This window comes from Belonocnema kinseyi, chromosome 2, assembly GCF_010883055.1.
Source record: "Belonocnema kinseyi isolate 2016_QV_RU_SX_M_011 chromosome 2, B_treatae_v1, whole genome shotgun sequence".
Lineage (NCBI taxonomy): Eukaryota > Metazoa > Arthropoda > Insecta > Hymenoptera > Cynipidae > Belonocnema > Belonocnema kinseyi.
This window is the reverse complement of record NC_046658.1, coordinates 119,016,489-119,038,532: the sequence shown is the minus strand read 5'-3', so window position 1 is coordinate 119,038,532 and position 22,044 is coordinate 119,016,489. Positions and strand designations below refer to the sequence as shown.

The 22,044-nt window shown below is 28.7% G+C and overlaps 1 protein-coding gene across 1 annotated transcript in view; it reads right to left on the bottom strand.

Moving 5' to 3' along the window:
• The window catches only part of LOC117182961 (ionotropic receptor 21a), a 40,768-nt gene that overhangs the window by 1,492 nt on the left and 17,232 nt on the right, over positions 1 to 22,044 (bottom strand). The window contains exons 8-9 of the mRNA XM_033376080.1: positions 13,318 to 13,522; positions 4,796 to 5,010 (exon numbers count right to left, since the gene is read on the bottom strand). Of these exons, the coding sequence (XP_033231971.1) occupies positions 4,796 to 5,010; positions 13,318 to 13,522 (420 nt within the window). The remainder of the gene's footprint in view (positions 1 to 4,795; positions 5,011 to 13,317; positions 13,523 to 22,044) is intronic.

Genomic DNA, 22,044 nt, shown 5'->3' with positions numbered 1-22,044 from the left:
AATCTCTATCCCATCCACACACTACTCCTTTCCCCTGCCGAGTGAGTCACGCCTACCCCGAAAGGGAAATGGCTTAATGGTGTAATAATAATAATAATATACCCAAAAATGGCGTTTTTGGCGACATTTGAGGTTATGTACAGAAGACTCAAAATTTTTTGGGATTTTTTTCTTTATTTGTATCATATAGTACTGCCCTTTCTCTTTAATTTGAGAGTCGCAGAGTTCAAATAACATTTTTCTTTACCAAGTTACGCCAATTTGAAATTACGAGATATGTCCTATTATGTCTTGAGTATTCGCTTTAAATACTTCAGATTCATAATCAAAAACCACGAACACCCCCAAGTACAAATTTGTACAGGAGAAAACACCCAGTAGAAAATATCTGTCTCAAAGTATTTAAAGCAAATGCTGAAGGCATAATGGGACATATCTGGTAATTTCAAATTGGCGTAACTTAGTAAAGAAAAATGGTAATTGAACTCTGCGACTTTCAAATTAAAGAGAAAGAGCAGTACTATATGATACAGATGAAGAAAAAATCCCCAAAAATTTGTTGTCTTCTGTACATAACCTCAAAATTAGCCAAAAAAGACATTTTTTGGGTACATAACCTCAAATATCTTAAAATCCTAATGTGATGGGCTAATTCTGACCCTGGATTCGGATTCTAAGTAAAAAATTACTTCGAAAATGACCCTCTACTTTCCAACAACAAAACCATGTTGGCCTGTGTTATTAATGATAATTTATGAATTATTAATTATTATTATTAATTATCAATTATTTAGTCATTGATTAACTTTAATTAATTAATTTTTTGCTATGTAGGTATAAATTCACTTGCGTCGAACTATATTTACTGATAATTTATATACTGAAAATTAATTTTTTTGTTATATAAAGAGCAATATATCACTTTAAAATATCAAAATTTAAGCAATTTAAATTAAATTAAAATCCAAATTAAAAAATCCTATTTAACGGCCAATAATAAAATTGATGCAATTTTTTCGATTCTCAAGTATCAAAGAGTTTTCAAAATATTTTGAATGTTATTTTATTGTAATTTGATGATAATCAAAATAAAAAAGACGAAAGAAAGAGAAAAGGAAGGAAGGGGATGTGGTTGGCGTCTTCTCATTTTTCTTTTCTCTTTTTTATTTATGTCCAAATATTTTGTTTATTTGTTTAGTTTACAATAGAATATGTCTTTGTTTTTGTTTGTTAATTGTGGTCCAAATTTGGTCGTTGGATTCTTGTTTTTTTTAATTGAAATATTTTCTTGTAATTCAAAGTAGTCTACAGGTCGCATTTGGTACCGAAATTGAAAGTTTGTTTTTTAGAAATGATCAGCATTAAATTTGTAAGAAAACTAATTATATGAGTTTTCTGCAATTTTGAGGGCACTGCATTTTTCTTCGAATTTGATTTTCATCGCTTGATTTTCCGCTACGTCAGCCATCGTTAAGAATTTTCAAAAACACTGTTGATTTATAAATATTATTCCGAAGCAATAAAAATAACTTATTCGGAAATGTACACTGAATCTCAAACCATTAGATAAAAAAATTACTTTTAAAAACATCCAGCATTAGGTCAAGAACTTCTATTAAAATATATTCCAAACTTCCATGAACACGTCAGGAACTAAATTAAACTATTGCCGTTTTGAGGATAACAAAGTAGGAGCATCAGTCCCTAAGGGACTGATGGGGTGGGAGGGTGGGAGGGAGGGAGTGGGGAGATAGATTTTTTCCATTAGTTCCGAAACCAATACAAAATTAAAAGCAAGTTTTTTTTTAAATGTTAGTGTTAAAATATTTTTGTACCTATTTTAATCAAAGACAGATTTTTTATTTGCTATACTAAATCTTTGTTTTTCGAACTCAATGAATTAATATTTTGAATGTTAATAACCAATTTTAAAAACAAAACACCTATTACTGGCTCTTTCTTACTGGAGAGTTGTTTTTTACAATAAATATTGTAGTTTATTCACCTATAAAATTTGACAGTTTATCTTTCATAATAGAAAGTATTTTACACGTATATTGAATCATTTTTCATCAAAATAAATTAACAATAAACCATTGTTGTTATGAATAATCTATTTATTACAAATAATAGACAAATAATTTATTATTTAATTTATTTTTTATTAGCAAATAATAGACTGGTTCCTTATATGGAATATATATCTATGAATTCATATTAAATATTCGGCTTTTCCTGAAAAGGCTTAAATTCGGAAACCATTCACACCTTAGAAGAATAAAAATATTAAAAATGAATTATTTATGTTTTCTAAGTCTTTTTACGTTAATAATATACATATTAAGTTTTTAAATTTTTGTTTTAGAAAAAATTTTACGTTGAATGAACATATTGAAATAAAAATTGATCAATGTACTCAATAAGTTATCTTAAAAATTTAATTAAATTTAATAAAAATTTAAATTTTTTTTAAATTTAATAAAACCCCAAAGGTTTTATTTTTACTACGTAGTTTGCCTGAGCTTGTTTGGCACTTCGCGATTTGACTAGGCACAGTCCGAAGTGAAAGTACTATTTCGGATTTTGCCTGACACCGCTCAGGCAATTCGCGGAGGGACTAGGCAGATTGCGGTGAGACGACACATCGGACTTTGCCTGTAACAGATACATTTACCGTGACTCATAAGAAAATATCGAAAAAGTCGGCATTTTTCGATTTTTTAAAACTTTAATGTCAATCATGGAGAGTAAAAATATTGTAACGGAGTTATTGCTATAAAATTATAAATCCGATTGCTTTAAACTATTTTTATTGATACTTTAAACCTGAAAAAAAATGTTGCTGTTAAAATTTAAGAAGTACTTCATGTTTTGAGATTTTTAGCTATATCTAATTATCTACGATGCGGAGACAGAAGGAATTTTTTTTTAACTTTATGGGAGTGTTTTTATCTCTCTAAAGAATGTTTTTATTGCTATCAGAACTTCGTGCAAACAACTTTTTGTTTTCTCGATATGCCCTAACCGATATATAATAAATTTAAATTATTATTATTATTATAATTATTATAAAATTATAATTATTATTATTATATTATTTTCCATCTAGTCTTATTGAGACGCTAAGCATTTTCTGTTATTGAAGATTCTTAACTTGATCGATATTGTGTAGATTTTCTGCCTTCATGGTTTGGAGGGTTGATCTACTGTCGGTAAGGTACCAATCTCTGATGATGTAGCAGATAAATTTAAAAGCGATATATAATATACATATATATTTGAAAAATATATTGTTTCTCTGGTTAATATGCGGAAACATTTTTTAACATCGGGAATACAATAGTAATGTATATGATATCTTTGTTCCCGTCCTCGAGACACATCGATTGCCCAATTCAAGAACCTTTCACGACCAACCATAATCTATCAACATCGTTTTTAAATTTCTTAAAAAAATTATTTTTTTAAGAGGATTTGTTAAAATTGGGGATATAAGAGTACTGTATTTAATGTAATTGTTCGCGTCTTTGCGACGCCATGATTGACCTACTGTCGAACTTTCGATGTCCATTCTTGATCAATTAATAGCGATTGGATTTTTGATGGGCTCTCCCTTATTCTAAAAATAAGATTTTCTGTAAGAGAGAAACATAGTCCTGAAAAATATTAAATTTTTTTTCTCTTGTTAAAGTAAAATCTTCATTTACGAGGAAGCGAATTTATTTAATACCTATGAGGATTTTTTTTATCAGTCGAAAGAAATTTAGAGACAAATATCATTATTATTAGTTTTAAATAACAATAACAAAAAATGTCTTTAAATTTCTTAAACGTGATAAATAAAAATAGGCTTTCCAGACCACATGGTCATCTCAAGAACATAATGTAATGTAATATATGTGATTTTGCATCATAAAGCCCGTAATTCCAGCAACTAGAATAACATTTATAAGCCAAGTAATGACTAGTAATTGGATCAACATAAAATAGCTGAAGTTCTTGTAATTACAATTTAATTATCGAAATACCTTTAAAGTTCAACTTCTGTAATAAAATTAGTGAAAGTGAAAAAATACCGAAGGAAGATACGCCCAACATCCTCTTCTTTCGTCGGCACTTTCAGAAGCTGACAAATTTCGATTTTTTAATGATTCCTTCCGGAGTTCGCAGATATTTGGTAGTGTTTTCTAAAATAAAATTGATAATTATATTTGAAAGTATAGCTTATAGCTGGAAATTAATTTTTTATAAGGTCTTGAATATAAAAAAAGATTAATTTATTAGAAAGGTCATAAAGGAGAATTGGTAAATTCTTACCATTTTTATTTTGTATGAAGGTAAGAGTTTTTATATGTTCCAGACACTCTAAACAAATATAATTTAGCAGGTAGTTTTGTACAAGCCATTATTTATGATAAGAAAAAATACTTAAGGAATTTAATTAATGGAATCGCTTTATTTTAAGTCAAGCTGTCTCCGTGAAAGCTTTTACTGGAAAAATTATAGATAAAAGAAAATCAATTGGAAAAGTTTATTTTAAGCAATAACTTTAATTTATCCTTTTATTTTGTTTTTTCTATTCTTTAATTACAAAAACTAATATTTGGTTTCCTATTATTAAATCTAAATATTGCTAAATGCAGTTTTCTACTGTTAACAAATATATTTAAAACTTAAAATGCTCCAGAATATAATTTTAACTTTCAGTTGTATGCACTAACAGATATTTTATATGCTCCTTCTAGTGGGTCTTGGTTCAATTGACGTTAGTGAATCATGTGGAAAATTTGATAACCCATCACTTAACTCTGATTCATTTGTAACATTAATAACTTTGATTTTAGTTTTTCCGCAACATCTTTTCCTGATCAAATGGCAAATATATTCCAAAGAAAAGGCAAGCATTGCAATCAAAAACCCCGAGCCCAGAACTAAAAACATTCCTTGTGTGTCATCCAGGTTTAGCTTTCGATCTTCGATTTGAACCTTTGGTGCAAACCCTTTGATCACCTAAAATAAATAATTCAACATTTATGTTCGATATTTCTTACGACTTTTGAAAAGATAAAAATATTTCAAATCATCATCGTTTATTTCTTCAAATATAATTAAGAAAAAAACAAACAAAAACAATTAAAATAAGAAACTTTGGGAACAATAACTATTTTATTATTATACAATTAAGAAAAGAAGCAAGAAACTTTCACGGGTTTCACAGTAAAAAATTAAATTTTTCCAGTTGACTTTTAAGCGTTTATAATAATTATTATTTAATACTCTATGGTAAAAGATATGATATTATTTATTGTCAAAGTGATTTCAAATTTTACAGCCAAAATGATCTCAAACCAGGGGAAATATGGTGATTTTTCAAAAAATAGAGGGGAACACATATTTTTAAATTTTTGTAGCAACCGTATTCAATCGAAAAACATCCATTTTCAACCAACCAAATAGTTTAACTTTCAAGCAAAAGAGAAGAATATTCGACAAAAAAGGTTAATTTTTAATTAAATAGTTAAATTTGTAATATGCGAAGATCAAACGTCAACCAAATGATCGAATTTTGAAAAAAAAGAATGAACATCAACCGAAAACAGTTGCGGTTTCATCCAAATTTTTGAATTTTCAAGCCAAAAAGACGAATCTTTTAGAAAACAGTTGAATTTTAAACCAAGAAAATTTAATATTTAACCGAAAAAAATTATTTTTTTCCTTTCTACTAAGCCTTTTTGCTAAGACAAATGATTAACAAAACAGTTGAATTTTCGACACAAAAAAAGACTTTTGAACAAAGTAGTTGCATTTTGCAGAAAATAGTTAAATTTACAACAAAACTGTAGAATCTTTAACGAAAAGAGATCAATGCTGGAACCAAAATATAATAGAAGATTTTTCAATTGTAAAAAATAAACTCGAAACCATAAAAGATGAATTACCAAGCAAAAAATTTAAGTTTCCTAGCAAAAGATGAATTTTCAATCCAATAATATCAATTTTCTATCCAAATAGACGAATTTTCAACATAACAGTTGTATTTGAGACCATAAAAGATGACTTTTCATAATGAAATTTTATACCAAATAGTAGAACTATTTAATAAAAGAGATGAATTCTGATTCCAAAAATAATAGTATAGACTTTTCAAATAAAAAAATTAACTCTCAACCAAAAAAGACTACCTATCGACAAAATAGTGAATTTTCTACAGAATAATTGAATTTAAAAACAAACTGTATAAGTGTTAATCAAAAGAGATGTGCTGTAGACCAAAAATATGGTAGCAACATTTTTAATTTCAAAGGAAATAACTTGCAGCCAACAAAGATAACTTTTCGACCAAAAGATGCATTTTTAATTTAATAACATATATTTTCTTTAAAAAACTTCTAAAAAATAAAACAATGCATGACGACTGAAATAAAAGACCTTGGATACTAATGGACCCAAGTGGGGAACCTCACATGAAGATTTCGTGAGGCTCTTTATTTGTGGTGATCGCTAGAGAGATGATCAGTCACGCCTACCCCAACAGGGAAATGGCTTAATGGTGTAATAATAATAATAATAATTAATAAATAAATTTTAAACAAAAAAGAGGACTTTTCTACCAAAATATGAATTCTGCAAAATTCATATTTTTCAGTTTTTTTAGATTCATGAATCTAAAAAAACTGCGTTTCTATCCAAATAGACGAATTACCAACAAAAAAATTGCGATTTCAATCAAAAAAATGCATTTTTAACAGAGTAGTTAAATTGAAAAAAATGGTGACATTTTCCACACAAAAATTGAATAATAACCAAAAGAGATGAATTCTGACTCTCAAAAATGACAGTACTTTTTTCAAGTAAAAATAATTAAATGTAAAACAGAAAAAATAACTGTTTAACAAAATAATTAATTTTTCAACAAAGCAGTACAATTTTTGACAAAAAATAATGCTTTCTTGGCCAGAATTATGATAATAAAATTTCTAATTAAAAAGAATTAACTGAAAACCATAAAAGATGAATTTTCAACCAAAAAAGGTAAATTTTCTGCCAAAGAAGGAATTTTTATTCCAATTTTCTATCCCAAAAAAAGACTTTATAATACAACAGTTGAATTTTCGACTCAAAAAGGTAACCTTATAACAAAATAGTAGTTAAATTTTCCACAAAAAATTTAATATTTAACAATAATAGTAGAATTTTTAATAATGAAGAATAATTCCAAACTAATAATATAATAGTAGAGTTTTCAATAAAAATAATTTACTTTCAACCAAAGAACCGACTTCTCTACCAAAAGATAAATTTTGAATTCAAAAGGACGAATTTTATATCCAAACAACAAAGTTGAACTTCGGACCATAAGAAATTAATTCTAAACCAAAAATATAATAGTAGACTTTTGAATTAAAAATAATTATATTTCAACTAAAAATAGTTAGATTTTCTTATCGGTTTATATTAATTTAGTTGAAATGAGAAGAAAAAAATTTTTTTTTTTTGGAAAACAGGGAAACAAGAATTTCAAAAACCGCAGAAACTTATGTTATTTCAAAATATAAATTGTTGCGTTCCGCAAGATAAGTGCATATTTAATCGATCATAGTTTATACGAGATATTTGCTTTTTTGTGTACCAGGAACTAAAATAAAATTTTTCGAAATGACCGGAAGTTGTGAAATTTTATATTTTAAGATAATAGTATATTGTGTACCTAGGAGGGAAACTATCTTTTTATCCGAGCTTCGTGCTCGTCTACGCCTCGTTATTACAAACACGCGATAATACAAATACGCTTTCCTCCTTGGTGCACACGATACTTTATGTAACAAAATTTATGTTTTACAAGTTTAGCACGCCTGAAATTTAAAGTTATATCTATACAGCCATAATCGTACACGGGTGACTGCGAATGCGCATGCGAGCAGTAAGATATGAGCTCAATAGCCCCAGGAGTATTATGAACTAAAAATATTACAGTGCACATGCGTATTCACTCTCGCCTCTCCTGCTGTCTAACTGGCTACTTTCAAAACTAAAAAGAGGCTGATAAACGCGTGAATAATTCCTACGTTACATAAAATATAGAACACGTGAGCTTATGGTACTCTCCAACATCAAATCAGTTGTTTTTCAGAAATAAAATAATTATAATATAAATAATTTAAATCGATTACCATTTTTGTTCGCGTAATATTTCGTTTTTTTCATGTTGTAGACTACTTTACAACATTTTATAATGACAGGACATGTAATTTTTTATTAACATTTGAAATTTTTCATAAAGATGAAACTTATCATTTTTTTTTTTAAATCAGGAAACAAGTTGTTTTCAGGACAGATGTATTCATAGTTTTAAAAAAAGTTTAAACGCATGAACCATATTTTTAAACGTATTTTTTATGTCCACTTTTTAGGATATAAAATATTTACCGCCAAATTAACTATTAATAATTAACTATATAATTATATAATTATATTGAGAGCGAGAATCACAAATAGATATAATACTCAGTGAGTGAAAGCAACGGAAATAAAAAGGATCATATGATTTAAGACACTAAAGCTTTCATTAAAATCTATTAAGCAATAATTGACACATAAAAATAAACTATGAAACACGAGCAAGATTAGGAATAAGTTTGCCACAATTTCATGAGTTTCGAATACACAGTACAAACCTTTCCCACACTTTTATTACTTCTGGTCTATAATTTGAACTAACCCCACGATTCTTTTGTTTTCGTTACGACAGTCAGCTTTTTCTCTCAATTAGCTTATTCTCTAGTGTAAAATATAGAAGTACAAGCTATTTCATGACAAATTATTATATCATTCATTGCTGTATAATAAGTCAATTGCCGTTAACGAAACTTCGAAAAGTTTATGCATTTAAGATATGTGGAAGTAAAATCCTTAAATACATTTTAAATAAATTACTTGTACTATACATATGATCAAATGAAATTCAGATCAAGGGAAAATCAGTAACAGCATTCATGAAGATATTTTCCCTTCTTTATCTCGTCCATTTTACCTTAGAAATCAATCTAATTAATTCTTTGGAAATTTAAATAAAACCTACTCTCATATAAAAAGTTTTATGTGCAAAAATCAGAACACAAAAACGGTCAAAAATCCAAATTAGATTTTCATCTAATTCCTTTCCAGCTCATTAGAGCCAAATATATAACTTCCTTATCAGGCTTTATTTACAGGAAAACTATCGGTATGAAAGAGAATTTAATTTAATAAAAATTTACATAGTGCCTGAAAATAAAAAGCTACAGATAAATATAAAGAGTTTTTAGTTCTAATTTCACTAATTTCACTAATTTCACTGAAGGATAATTGTACAGAACTGGATAGCCAAAAAATTGAAAATTTTCCAGAGAGCAAAAAAAATCACTAAAATCGAAATCACCATCTAAAAACAAAGCAAAAATTCTCTCCCAGGATAAAGGGTGTATGAATTGAGGGCAAAAAATTTTAATCAGAAAAAATTATCCAGCTCTAAGAAATAGAATGTAGAAGTAGAAAATCTCAAAGTGACAGGAACCTAAAATTGGAACATGGTGGGCTGTGGATTGCGATAAAAAATGCATTTTTCACTTTCAATAAATAATATAATTATATAATATAATATAATTTTAAAAAGTGGGTATTTGTAGAAAATAATGATTTGAGATTAGAATTTGATTGGTTCTTCGGCGCTGAAAAAAGTGGTAAATAGTTTTATATCATGGCTTTTTATTTTTTTATGTACCAGTTTAAGACAATCAAACCCCCATTTGTATTTCAACACGACAAATTAAAAATAAAAATGTTTACCAGCTCTTTTTCCATTCGTTGCGATACTTAAACAAAATAAAAAGCCTATACGCAATATGTAATTATATTATTACAAAAATATTTGCTTATAACTACCAAAAAATTTAGTTGGGACATCGGAATATTTGATGGTCCATATTATATCCACATTCTATAGTTAAACCAAAAAATCTATTAATTCAATCAAACCGGTTTGTGAGTTATGGTGTTTACTATTTTTTCCCCATCTAAATTTTTAGTTCTACATCTTCAAAAATCGACAATTTGTTTCAAAGTTTTTGAAACCTTTCCAAGTTGTTATTCATGTTTTAATGAACCAAAAACCTTATTAAATCTTTTTAACTTACTCGAATTTTTTCGAAGATGTTCTAATCTTTCTAAATTTAACAATTTTTCTCTAAAATCTTCTTCGAAATTTTAGGAATCATCTGAAAAATTTTTTCAATTTGCTCTCAGAATGTAAATTTCAAAAACAATTGATTGATTATTTTTGAGAAAGGCGAATTTTCTACAAAATTTTATACATTGTCAACCAGATGCATTTTCAGCTGAAAAGATAAATCTTCGTCCAAAAAACGAGTTTTTCAAAGTGAATTCAACTTTTAACCAGCTGCTTGAATTTTCAATTAAAAAACAAATTTAAATAAAAATGAGTGAAATTCATCCAAAAAAGACCTTTTACGACAAAATAGTAGTTCAACTTGTTACCAAACAGTTACATTTTCTATCTGAAATTATGAATTTACAGCAACTAAAACCATTTTTAATCCAATAAACAATAAAATTAACTTTCAAACGAAAAAACCAAGTTTCTAGCCAAAAATGTACATTTATAACTAAAAAATATCAATTTTTAACCAAAAATGGAATAGTTAAATTTTCGATTAAAACAAAATTTTAACATATATTGTAAACAAATAATTATATTCTCAAAAAAAAATTATTATCAGCTATTTATGGTTGCATTGAAAAATAAAAAACGAATTTTCAACAAAAAAGGTGAATCCTTAAACAAAGCATATTAATTTTTAAGGAAAAAATTAATTTAAAAAAAATGCTTCATTTTTTCAAATTTTCTCAAATATTTGTACAAATCTTCTGAAATTTATTGAAATTTTCTTTAAAGATTAATTTTTTACATTGAGAAATCACTTCTAATTTTCTGAGGAATCTTAAACAAATTTTTTATTGCCTTGTAACTGTTCAAAAAGTTAGAGACTTTGGTGTATTTTGGAAACCTTTTGAACTACTTAATATCTCTCAAACTTACTCGAATTTCTGCTAAGATTTTGGTATCTTGCAAAATTGAAATATATTGCTTTAAAATATTATACATACTTTTTTGAAATTTTATTAAATCATTTGGAACGTTTTGAAATATTCTCAAAACTTAAATTATTTTCGAATCTGTTTTAAACTTCTTAATATATATTTAAAAATGATTCCAACTAATAAAAAATAATTTACAATTAAGAAGTTCTCTTTCATAAATAATGTTAAGAAACATTTAAATATAAATTTTATCAGGAAATGAAAGTACAAATTTGGAAATTTTGATTGACAAAATTGTTGGTCCAGAAAATTCGCAATACAACTTTCTAAGAAGGGGATGAAAATTAAAATGGATTTGTCTTGGTATGACGATGAATAAAAATTATCGCATTTAGCAAAACTTTAAACGTGTTTCCTGGCTTGAATTTGTATTACCTGTTAATTCTCGGCTATATCTCAGTTTTTCCAGTTAGTGGAAACCCTGTAAATGTATATTACTTTTCCAGAAAACATCAATCGTAATTGCCATAAAATAACACATATAACTTCCCACTGGAGAAAGTGCATTAGACAGTCAGTTAATTTTGAAATCAAAACTTACATATTGATGATCTCAAACATCTTTTCAGGATTAATATCCAAAAATTTTCTTTTAATTAAAAAGTCTTTTTTTCATCAGAGAAAATCTCAGTTTTTACTAACTGAAAGTTTCTATTATTCATACCGATAGTTTTCCTATAAATAAACCCGAGAGAGGAAGTCCAAATCGACATCGAAATAGGGTAGGGTGGGGCGATATGAGCATAGGGGGTAAGATGAGTCACTTAATTTTCTCGTAGTTGATCATTTATTTTGTAAATGTTTTTTGAATTAATATCAGGAAAAACATGATCAAACTTCTTTTTTGAGAATTTTTCGCTTAATGTTGAATAAATCTGGAAAAAACGAAAATAAAAATTTTAGGAACTGTATTCTGCTATTTTGCATTTGTTAGAAGGTTCAAGAATCACGCAAAGTCACATATTAGATGTTTTTCTAATGGTTATTTAGATAGCTTATTTATTAGACCTTAAGTTTTCAACAGATTTATATATAATTTTAAAACCGAAATAGGTGAAATTTTGATTTGACTAAAAAATGTCATATGGGGCGGAATGAACCACCTCTTCCTGTGCATTAACCTAACCTCTTAGTGTAGCAGTCAGTACGTTAGGATGCAGTGTTTCATATTATAAGATTTTGCAGGGTGTTAATAATGGTGTAAACGTATAAAAAACGAGTAACGATTACATCATTTTGAAGTTAAATACTTTAAATTTCTCGTTCAATTTTGGAAAGCTATATGTAAGATATGTTTTTATTTTAAAATACTCAAACCTAACAAGACTCTTAATTACAAATAATATATAATAAGTCATTTAATTAAGTGATACATCTCGCCCAAATTCCTGGCTCGTCCCGCCCCAGATATGGGGCGATATGAGTCAAGCGCACTTGTACTTTATTTTCGCTTCTAATTCCGCATACGCTGTTTTAGTTACTTTTATCTTGGAAAAATTTTAATTAAAAATGTTTGCAGAATATATATAATGCTTTACCTTATATTCGTTCAATTAGTGTTAAAAAGACGGAGAAGGAATAAGTTTAGACTGAGAGGTCGGTTTTGCTTTACTTTTTCATTTCCCCCCTCTTTTTCCTCTATTTTCCAAAGGTGAGCATACAATTAAATCAAATTAATGAATAAGAAGTGTCATACAAAAGCATCTGACGGACGACAACGTGTACGACCAGATGACTACTGCTACTGAGTAACCATTGAACCTCACCGATTATACTAGTGATGGAATTCCACCGAGTTGAACCAGTGAAATCTCACTGATTGTCAGCGACTCACTTCTATCTGTTTCAACTAGTGAGATTTCACTAGTTCATTTTAAGAAATACATTTTTCGAACTGCCTAAATATTTGAATTATTACTTTCATACTTGGAAAATGTTATAATATGAGTATATTGGTTCAGCATTAACCACAAAAAAGTTTAATTAATTTTAACTCAAGTTATTTGTTCCATTGATATTGACTTTTTTGAGTTTCTATTCAGAAATATAACTGGAAGGGCTATGAATGCAAAATTAGAAGTCATAAAAGCAATGAATCTATATGAAACATTGAAACTATAATCAACAAGGACAGAAATAGATTGAGCATATGTAACTCACTTGCAGAAAATTTCCCGTAGGTGACCTTTGCACATTCCATTCGACATCGCGCTGAATCTTACGAATCAATCCACTTTGTCTTGCTCGAAGTAATACTTTATTGAAAGGGTCCGTGTACAATGATTGAGATCGCAGAACTATTGTGACCCCGAATCTCACAAAACATTCATCACTGATGTGCATCAGTGATCTTTTACTGCCAATACTAGATATTAAAGTAAACCAAATTAGTTCTCCTTTTTCAGGAATAAAATATCGGTTTATTTTTCAGGAAAGTGAAAGGATATATTTTTCAAATAGATTTTACAAAAAAATCTTACATTATTTGAGCACTTTGTGTATGGTTTAAAATTCTAGTAAATTTAATATTAGTGGCGAAATTTTCGTTATTCACATATAATTCTTTAAAATTAGCAAATTATTTTTCTCATTATACAAAATGTTACTCGCCGCGTGTAACATAATGTAACACCGGCTTTTCAATATGTTTTTTAATGTTATAAAACATAGGAAATACATTTTTAAGATATTTCCAAATAAACTATTCATCAATATAGAATAAGCAATGCTGTCATACCCGTGCAGGAATCCAATCAGGGATCCGTCCGAGTCCCAACCGGATAGCCCTGCTTTAAGCCGGGCGCTGGTCGTTAAATCCGGCCGGGATCCGGCTAAAAACGTCACGGTAAACTGGTCGGATCCTGGCTTCAATACCGGCCGGGATCCGGTCGGGTAATCCGACCAAAAAGCGGTTAAGAAATGTTACTTCAGGCGAGAAATTGGTAACTTTTTTGTCCTTTAAGGCTCATCGTAAAGATTACGGTGAACTTTAAAAGTTCAAATCAAGTGAACCAATTCTGGCAAGAAAATTGGAGTAGAATTGTATTCCCTGCTGATAGAATCCCATAGCAATTTGAAAGCCATGTGGTGATTTAAGGTTAGGAAGGAAGAAAGTAAAAACTGTATGCACAAGACTACATTTTAATTTAAAATAGTTATTATTTGCGCACTAAGTGGGGGTTTCAAACTAATCACTAAAATAAGGTTGATTTTAACTATGAGTCTCGATTTTATTTGCGAACTTCGAAGAGATGACACGACGTGAGGGCAAGGAGCATCCTCGTTCCAGGTGCAAAACTCAAAATTACTGAGTGTCTATGCAGACGTCAGACACGGCAGGCGCTATATATGGCGGTAAATTTGAAATTGTACAGACTAAACATTGTCTGAATATAGAGAAGCTTATAAAAATTGTATCATTTCTGTTGTTGCACATAGCAGAATCGATAACAGTTTAATTTAAAATGTTAAATTATTCGAAAAAATTTTATGTTTTTTTGACGAATTTAAAAAAGTTCATTTTTGTTTCAATGATCTAATAAATCTTTAAACTATAATTTTTAAATAATAATTCATCTAGCATCCATAATCACGTCTTTGATAATATCACGGCTCTTAAAAAATGTGTAATTTCTACAAAAACATTAACCTGACCAGTGCCCAGCCGGCTCCCGACCATGGGATATAACCAGGGTTGGCCCGGCCAATAACCGGCCGGCCCCGGACCTCGTGATTCGAGAAAAATGTAGCCCAACCGGCTCCCGCCCGGTTCCTGTCCATGAAACCCAGCCAGGAGTGGCCCGGCCGGGATCCGACCAGAAACCTTGTTGTATTAGGGCCAACTGGGGGAATTTCTACACGGGTACAGTCACTTAAATGTGTTTTAGTCTTTTTTCTCTTAATTCACATTTGATTCATTTTTACTTACTTTTTACTAACTTTTCTTTCAATAAATTACAACAATGGATCCAAGGGTTAACCTCTAATAAATTAAGGTTTATACCTAATACCGATTTCTCAATGTTCCTTAATTCTTTGGAATTCCCTTGAAATCCACTGAATTCTATAGATCTATTTTAGATTTGTATAAATTTTTTTAATTTACCTTAAATTCTCATGGATTTTATCAGATTCGTATTCGCTAATTCCATTCACTTCCACTTATCTGCATTCAATGGCATTTTTTTTTTTTTAATTTCGAAATATTTCATTGAATTACTTTTAATTTATCTATTGAAATTGTTAACATTTCATTGAATTCTCTTGGACTATTTTTAATTTTTTTTTAAATCACTCCAATTTAACTGAAATAAACGAAATATTTCGGGTCTTTTGAAATTAATTTGGGTACATCTATAATTCACCACGATTTTACATTGATTTCATTTATATATATTTTATTTTTATCTTATTCATTTGATCTAATCAAGCCAGACGTATAAAATAGTATTTTAATTTATATTTAATATGCCCAAAAGTAACTTTCTTGTTAAATAACAGTCAAACATTATGTTTTGACAATAAATGCAAAATAATTCAATGCCGTGCAAAAGTTTCAGGCCAGCTCTTTTTTTATGAATGAATAAATTTTCTTAATTTTAATTATGCCAAAGCTAAAAAAATTTCTCTTTGAAAGGTTGATTGTTTTCAATATTCTGTATAAAATTAGCCCAGGGTTAAGCCAATTTGTGTAGTTTTAAAGTAGATGTGTAAATTCCAATGTTTTCTTGAATTTTCAATAACTTCAGAAATAATCAACATTTTTCAATGTTCTTGAGCTCGTTTTGAAGCTATTTTTTCATTGTATCACAACAGCTTACGGCTATAAATTAAAAAAAAAAATAATTGCAAACCAGAATAAAAGTTAAATAAATATATATTTTGAGGAAATTACATAGAAACTTCATGATTATATTTTTCATGTATTTTACAAAAATATTTTCAGTACTAAAAATAATATTGCAATTTTTCTAACTTTTTTGTTACAACTTCAAGTTCTTGCAATTCAAAAAGAAAATTTGTAGGAATTATTCGCATTTGCTGTTACGATACAGTGAAAAAAAACTTAAAAATGAGCCCAATAACATTGAAAAATGTTGACTATTTCGGCCGTTATTGAAAGTTTAAGAAAACATTGAAATTTACAATATTTTTGCAATATCTACTTAAATACTAGACAAACTGGCTTCAACCTGGGCTTATTTTAAATAGAATTTCGAAAACAATTAACCTTTTAAAGAGACAATTTTTAGCTCTGGTATAATTAAAATTAAGAGATTTTATTTAGTCATAAAAAAGAGGTGGCCTAAAACTTTTGCACGGCAGCGTAAATTTTCTTCCTTTTTGTTACATCATTTTAATTGAAATAATTATATTTGAAAAGCAAAACTTTAAAAACTAAAAACAAACGGTTAATTTTTGCTATTTCTATTAAAAATCTGAGCTTTTTAAATCTTGATCCGGTAATATGGCAAATTATATTTTAAGGCTCGACATTTAAGAGTAAGAGCTTTCATTTTGTGCAATAAAGGTTCAAAATAGTATACATTTTTTTTTTAAGTTGAACATTTCAAGATTTGAAGATGTCAAAATAACAAACATTTAGAAATTTGTGGTTTTAGAAAATCGGTTAATTTACAGTAGTCACTAATTAAGGAATTCAATCAACAAATTCTCAATTAAAAACATTTTTGGTCAAGGATATTAAATTTTTAAAATTATTTAAATTCAGTGTTGTTGGACCACTTTTTCACAATAAGTGTTAGTATTAGTATTAATTCGAGAATTTATGCAGATGAAAGGCTCATAAAAATAGATCCCATTTTGTACGTCGTCCCCCCATCCGATTATAATCGAGTGAAGCGTTGCTTAACTTCGGCGATCGAACAAGAAACTTTAAACAATTTCATGTGTCCAAGCGGACAAATTTTACTACAAAAGAAGATGAGGGACTTTTCGTAGGGAAAAGTTTATGTAATTTAAATAAATTTCTTGGTTTCCTTTTTTCATTTGAATTAAAGACGCAGATTTTTGTTCTAACAACATTTTTTTCAATTGAAAGAATATTTGGCTATATTTGACCGAAAATTCATTGAAATTGCAGAAAAATTTGTTCGTATTAATGATTATAACATTTGGCTTGACAAAAGAATGATATAACGTGAATAGAGAAAGATTTTATTAATTCTAATTAAAGCGTTTATTACGAATACAAAATTCTGGAATTACAATAAAAAATGTATGTCAATGAAGTTGTATAAATTGCACATATATCTGATTTTGGAAATAACAAGCTGAAGATATTAATTTACAAAGAACATTTTATGTTTATAACGTTGATAAGTACTAATTTATTAATTTTTTACTGTGAGAGACTGCTCTGTACAACTAACGAACGAACGGTTTCTAGCAGAGCTACTAAGTTTTTTGACTTATCATTTTTCGTAATCTTTTTTTCAGGTAAAGAAATAATTCTCTTGGTTTAAAATAATGAGTTTGAATGAATTATTTATTACCTTTTTTCCAGTGCTTTATTTGAATCAGAGAATATTTTTGTATTATTTTAATTAAAGTAAAAAAGTTGCAGAAACGATTTCTTAAACTAAGAAAAAAAAACTTTTTTCTATGTGAATGCAAAAAATTAGTATATTGATATCCTAAAAAGTATAATTCATTTGGAATTTTTTTGTGAATGACCTCTTTGCGGCGTTTTTTAATTATCTTGAGTTTCCATTCTTTTTTTACGTTCCTCAAGGTAAAATCTTTAAATTTTTCAAGTTTTTTATTAGTTGAATGTTTATAGTCGCATTAACTGCCAGGGTCATTAGCGATTGAACTGTGGGGTTAGTTATAAATTGTAGGCTATCTGTGGGGTAGTAACTACAAGGAACAGAAGCAAAGATTTCAGAAAACACGTCCAGCCTCGCTTCCTGCTTTGGGAATTGAACCCGCGCCAGCGTGGCTGCTAAGGCTGCAGTGTTGGAAGTTGGAATATAGGACAATCACTATACCATCTGAGCCACGATGACTCCCAAATCTTCAAATTTGTAACGGATTTTAAATAATCATTCACTTGAAAACTTTCCGCTAAAAAAAAATACATTAGGAAAAATAGCACTAAAATCCAAGAATCGAAATCCGAACTACAGAGAATTTAAAAATTTAAATTTAAAATCCAATAGATTTATTTTCTAGTACCACAATTTATCAAAATAATTTCATTGAATACCAAAATTAGAATTTTAAGACATCGCTGCAATTCTAATTTCGGTCTCTGTGCGTCAATCATTTTTTGTGGTCTATTTCTATGCTAAAAGAATCGTAAATATTATAAGTCATAAAGTTCATTTGGTTAAATAACGATATGGGAATTTTTAAAACAATATATTTTTCCAATTTCAAATTCCTGCGTCTTAACAATTTTGTTCCAAGCGCATTTTTGTCATTAGAAACCTGTTAAGTACACGACGACATTCTCTTATTTTCACCGGTGCGATGTTAAGAATTAATAAAAATTTTTTTTTTTGAAAATTCAGAAGATAAAAAAAATCTGCAAACGAAACACTTTTTGACAAATTTGTGCGGCGCAGGTGAACAAGCTGCATATCTATCGATTCCAAATTAATTATACTTTTTTAGGATGCTAAAACGCTAATTTTTCTTATTGTATCAATTTCGAATTCCAGATTTTTTTCAAAATTTTCAACATTTTTCAAAATTAGGATCTCAGAAAATGAGTTTTTTAACGGATTTCAATGGATTCGAAAATTTAGTAACTTTTCGATAAACATAATTTTATGATTTAGGAATTATATCGAAAAACTTCAGATGATTTTAATCAAATATTAAAATTATTCTAATAATAGATTTAAAAAATTGCCATAATAGATTCTAGAATAATTCAAATAAATTTGAATTAATAAAAGACTATTTACAACGAATTTCAAGTATTTGAGAAGATACAAACATTTTTAATCAAACACTGTTTTTTGCAAAATTAGAGTAATCATTGCTATATTTGAAGATTTTCGATAATTTAAGATAACCATTCTGGAACTTCAAAAGCTTTAAATAAATATTAAAGGATTTCAAAAGATTGTCAAATATTTGGTAAGATTTTTATAAAACAAAAAATAAATTCATTTATCAAAATTTGCAAAGTAAATTATACAAGTTAATTAAATAAAAAATATTAATTAAATGTAGCGATTGTTGTTCCTAATTCTTTTATTTTAAATAATACAGATTTCGGTGTTAAAACTATATTACTTCCAAAAAATAAATTTTGAAGAACAAGAAAAAATCTAACGCAACCTGAATTTGTTCTAGAAACGCCACTATCGATGAGTGGAGCGTTAACCAATTACGCTACCGACGCCTCAGCAGATGCTTTCTTGTTCTTCATAGCTACATCCTAAAAGGGGACAAATAATTTTTGAAGAACAAGAACAAATTTCGTTTCAATAATCCACATTGTTGTTAAACTTTTAATCCTTTGAATTTACATTATTTCATTATTTTCAGAACAGCAAATTTTAACTTCATAGTTAGCTACAAAGAAAATCAGGGTTTTAAATAATAAACGTCGGAAGCTGCAAAGCATTCTATTTTGGAATGAAAAAAATATTAATCGAAAAAATATCGAATAAGTTGAATAACAATGTATATGTAAAGTAGACCTAGTTAAAATAGAAAATCGTTTAACAAGAGAAGACCGTTAATTGTGAATTTTAGTTTTAATTTATAATTCTTTAAATAAAAGGTTTACTTGAGTATCAATTTGTTAAAGCAATTATTATTTCTTTTTTCCGTTTTCGGAAAAATCAACTTTGATATATTCACAATAGGCCATTATAGACTTTGGCAAAAAAGTTATATTCTCGCTGCCTGCACTTTCTTTATTCATTATAATGTTTATGAGTGGCTGTGTATAGTTGTCCCGAAAAATTCAGGGAGCTAGAAAAAGGGGATGGACTTCAGTCGTCCGGAAAAATCGGGACAACTAGTCAAGCTTATGAAGAATATTGGACGAGTCGTTCAGAAATTCGGGACGACTAATCCAATATTTTTCATAAACTTGGTCAGTCGCCCCGAATTTTCGGGACGTTTGGTCTATCCCCTTTTCCAATTCTCCCGATTCATCGGGACGATTAGACACAACATTTTAATGAATATACAAGAAGTTAAATACAAAAATCTGCTCGCTTTGCGGGCACATTCTCGTGACACGCTGCGCGCGCGGCTCACTTCGCTCACTAGTTTGAACGCGCTTAGGGCGCGCAACTGTTCATTCTCGCGCTTCGCGCTCGATAATGTATGTACCTCGCGCTCCGAGCTCATTCTTTGCATTACCCTCCACATTTGTGCACAGTCCCCAATGCGAAATTCTCTACATTGTATATTAAAAACTATTATATCAAATTTCTATTACAATTTCTTTTTGTGTGTACCTTGGTTTGGCACTGCTTATTCAGATATTGCAAAATTATGTTCACATTTTATTTTTCCTGGTCCTAATAGGACCCTGTTGTGGTTGTTTAATCATTTTTCCTTTTTTTAAGTATATATATATATATATATATATATAATTATATCAAATACTGTGATTCAAACCCATAAACTACAATCATAAAGTAAAGCTGAACCTTTTTTTTTTAATTTGACATTAAATAAGGTTCTCAAAGCACCTACGGCCTTGACGATTACATTCTCATTGCCAAAATCGCGCTTCGCGTTCTACTGTTAGATTAGACGGACTCTAATTTTTTAAAATGCGAACTTATCGAAAAATTCGACTAAAATAATTTTAAAACATATTTGGTATCTAGTGAAAATTTTTGGATCTATGAAAAAAAATTTTTTTCTATTTTTTGAAGATTTTCAAATTTTTGAAATGTATATAACTTTTCTAATTTTCATTAAAATTAAAAATTTTATTTGGGTAATTCGCAAGTCTTTTACCCATCTATAAGAAACTTTGACAAAAATTTATAAAATTTTAACAACAAAAATTGACAAATGATTTTCGAATTATGTGCGCGTCGAAACGTAACGATCCGTTAAAAACCAGAGATCGAAAATTTTGACGATTACATTGCACTAACGTTTTATTTTCATTCAAATTAAAAATGTCATTTGGATAATTTTCAAGTATTTATCTCAAGTATTGGAAACATTGACAACTTTTTCTGAAACTTGAAAAAAATTTTGCAAGTCTTTCACCCATCTATAAGAAACTTTGACAACAATTTATAAAAATTCAAAACAAAAATTTCAAAATTTTGACAATGCTCTCAATTTTTTAATTTTAGTTCAAAATATCTGATTAACGAACTTAACCTTTATTTTGGGGACCTTCAGAAGTGTATCAAATGCGGACTCGATTGGACAAATCCTTCAAAAGTTAGCGTGGCTACAACATCCAGGTAACCAGACATACAGACATATACAGACAGACAGACACCGATGAAATTTTATGGTTTTCGGATTCTGTGAGTGCCGAAAAGTAAAGATCTGTTAAAAACCAGAGATTGAAAATTTGGACGATTACATAACATTCTCAGGAATGAGAATGTAAGAAGAAAGTACAATCTGGGATAATAAAACACAATATCTTTCGACTATGAAGCCGAAGCGTGCTGCCTAAGCTACCGCTCATTCAGAATTGTTTTTGCCAAATTCTGTAGAACTTGTTGTAAATATTTCATACTTGATTTTCTCGAAAAGGGCACAAAAAGCGCATATTACCGTATTCGTAAACTAACAGTCAGGTAATGGAATGGAAGTTTCTAATGTGTCCCCTAAGGGTTTACATTTTTCTTACACCTTCTCTATTCCTTTACACACCCTCTACACACTTACTTGGTGGTGGAAGGGGGACCTACAGTT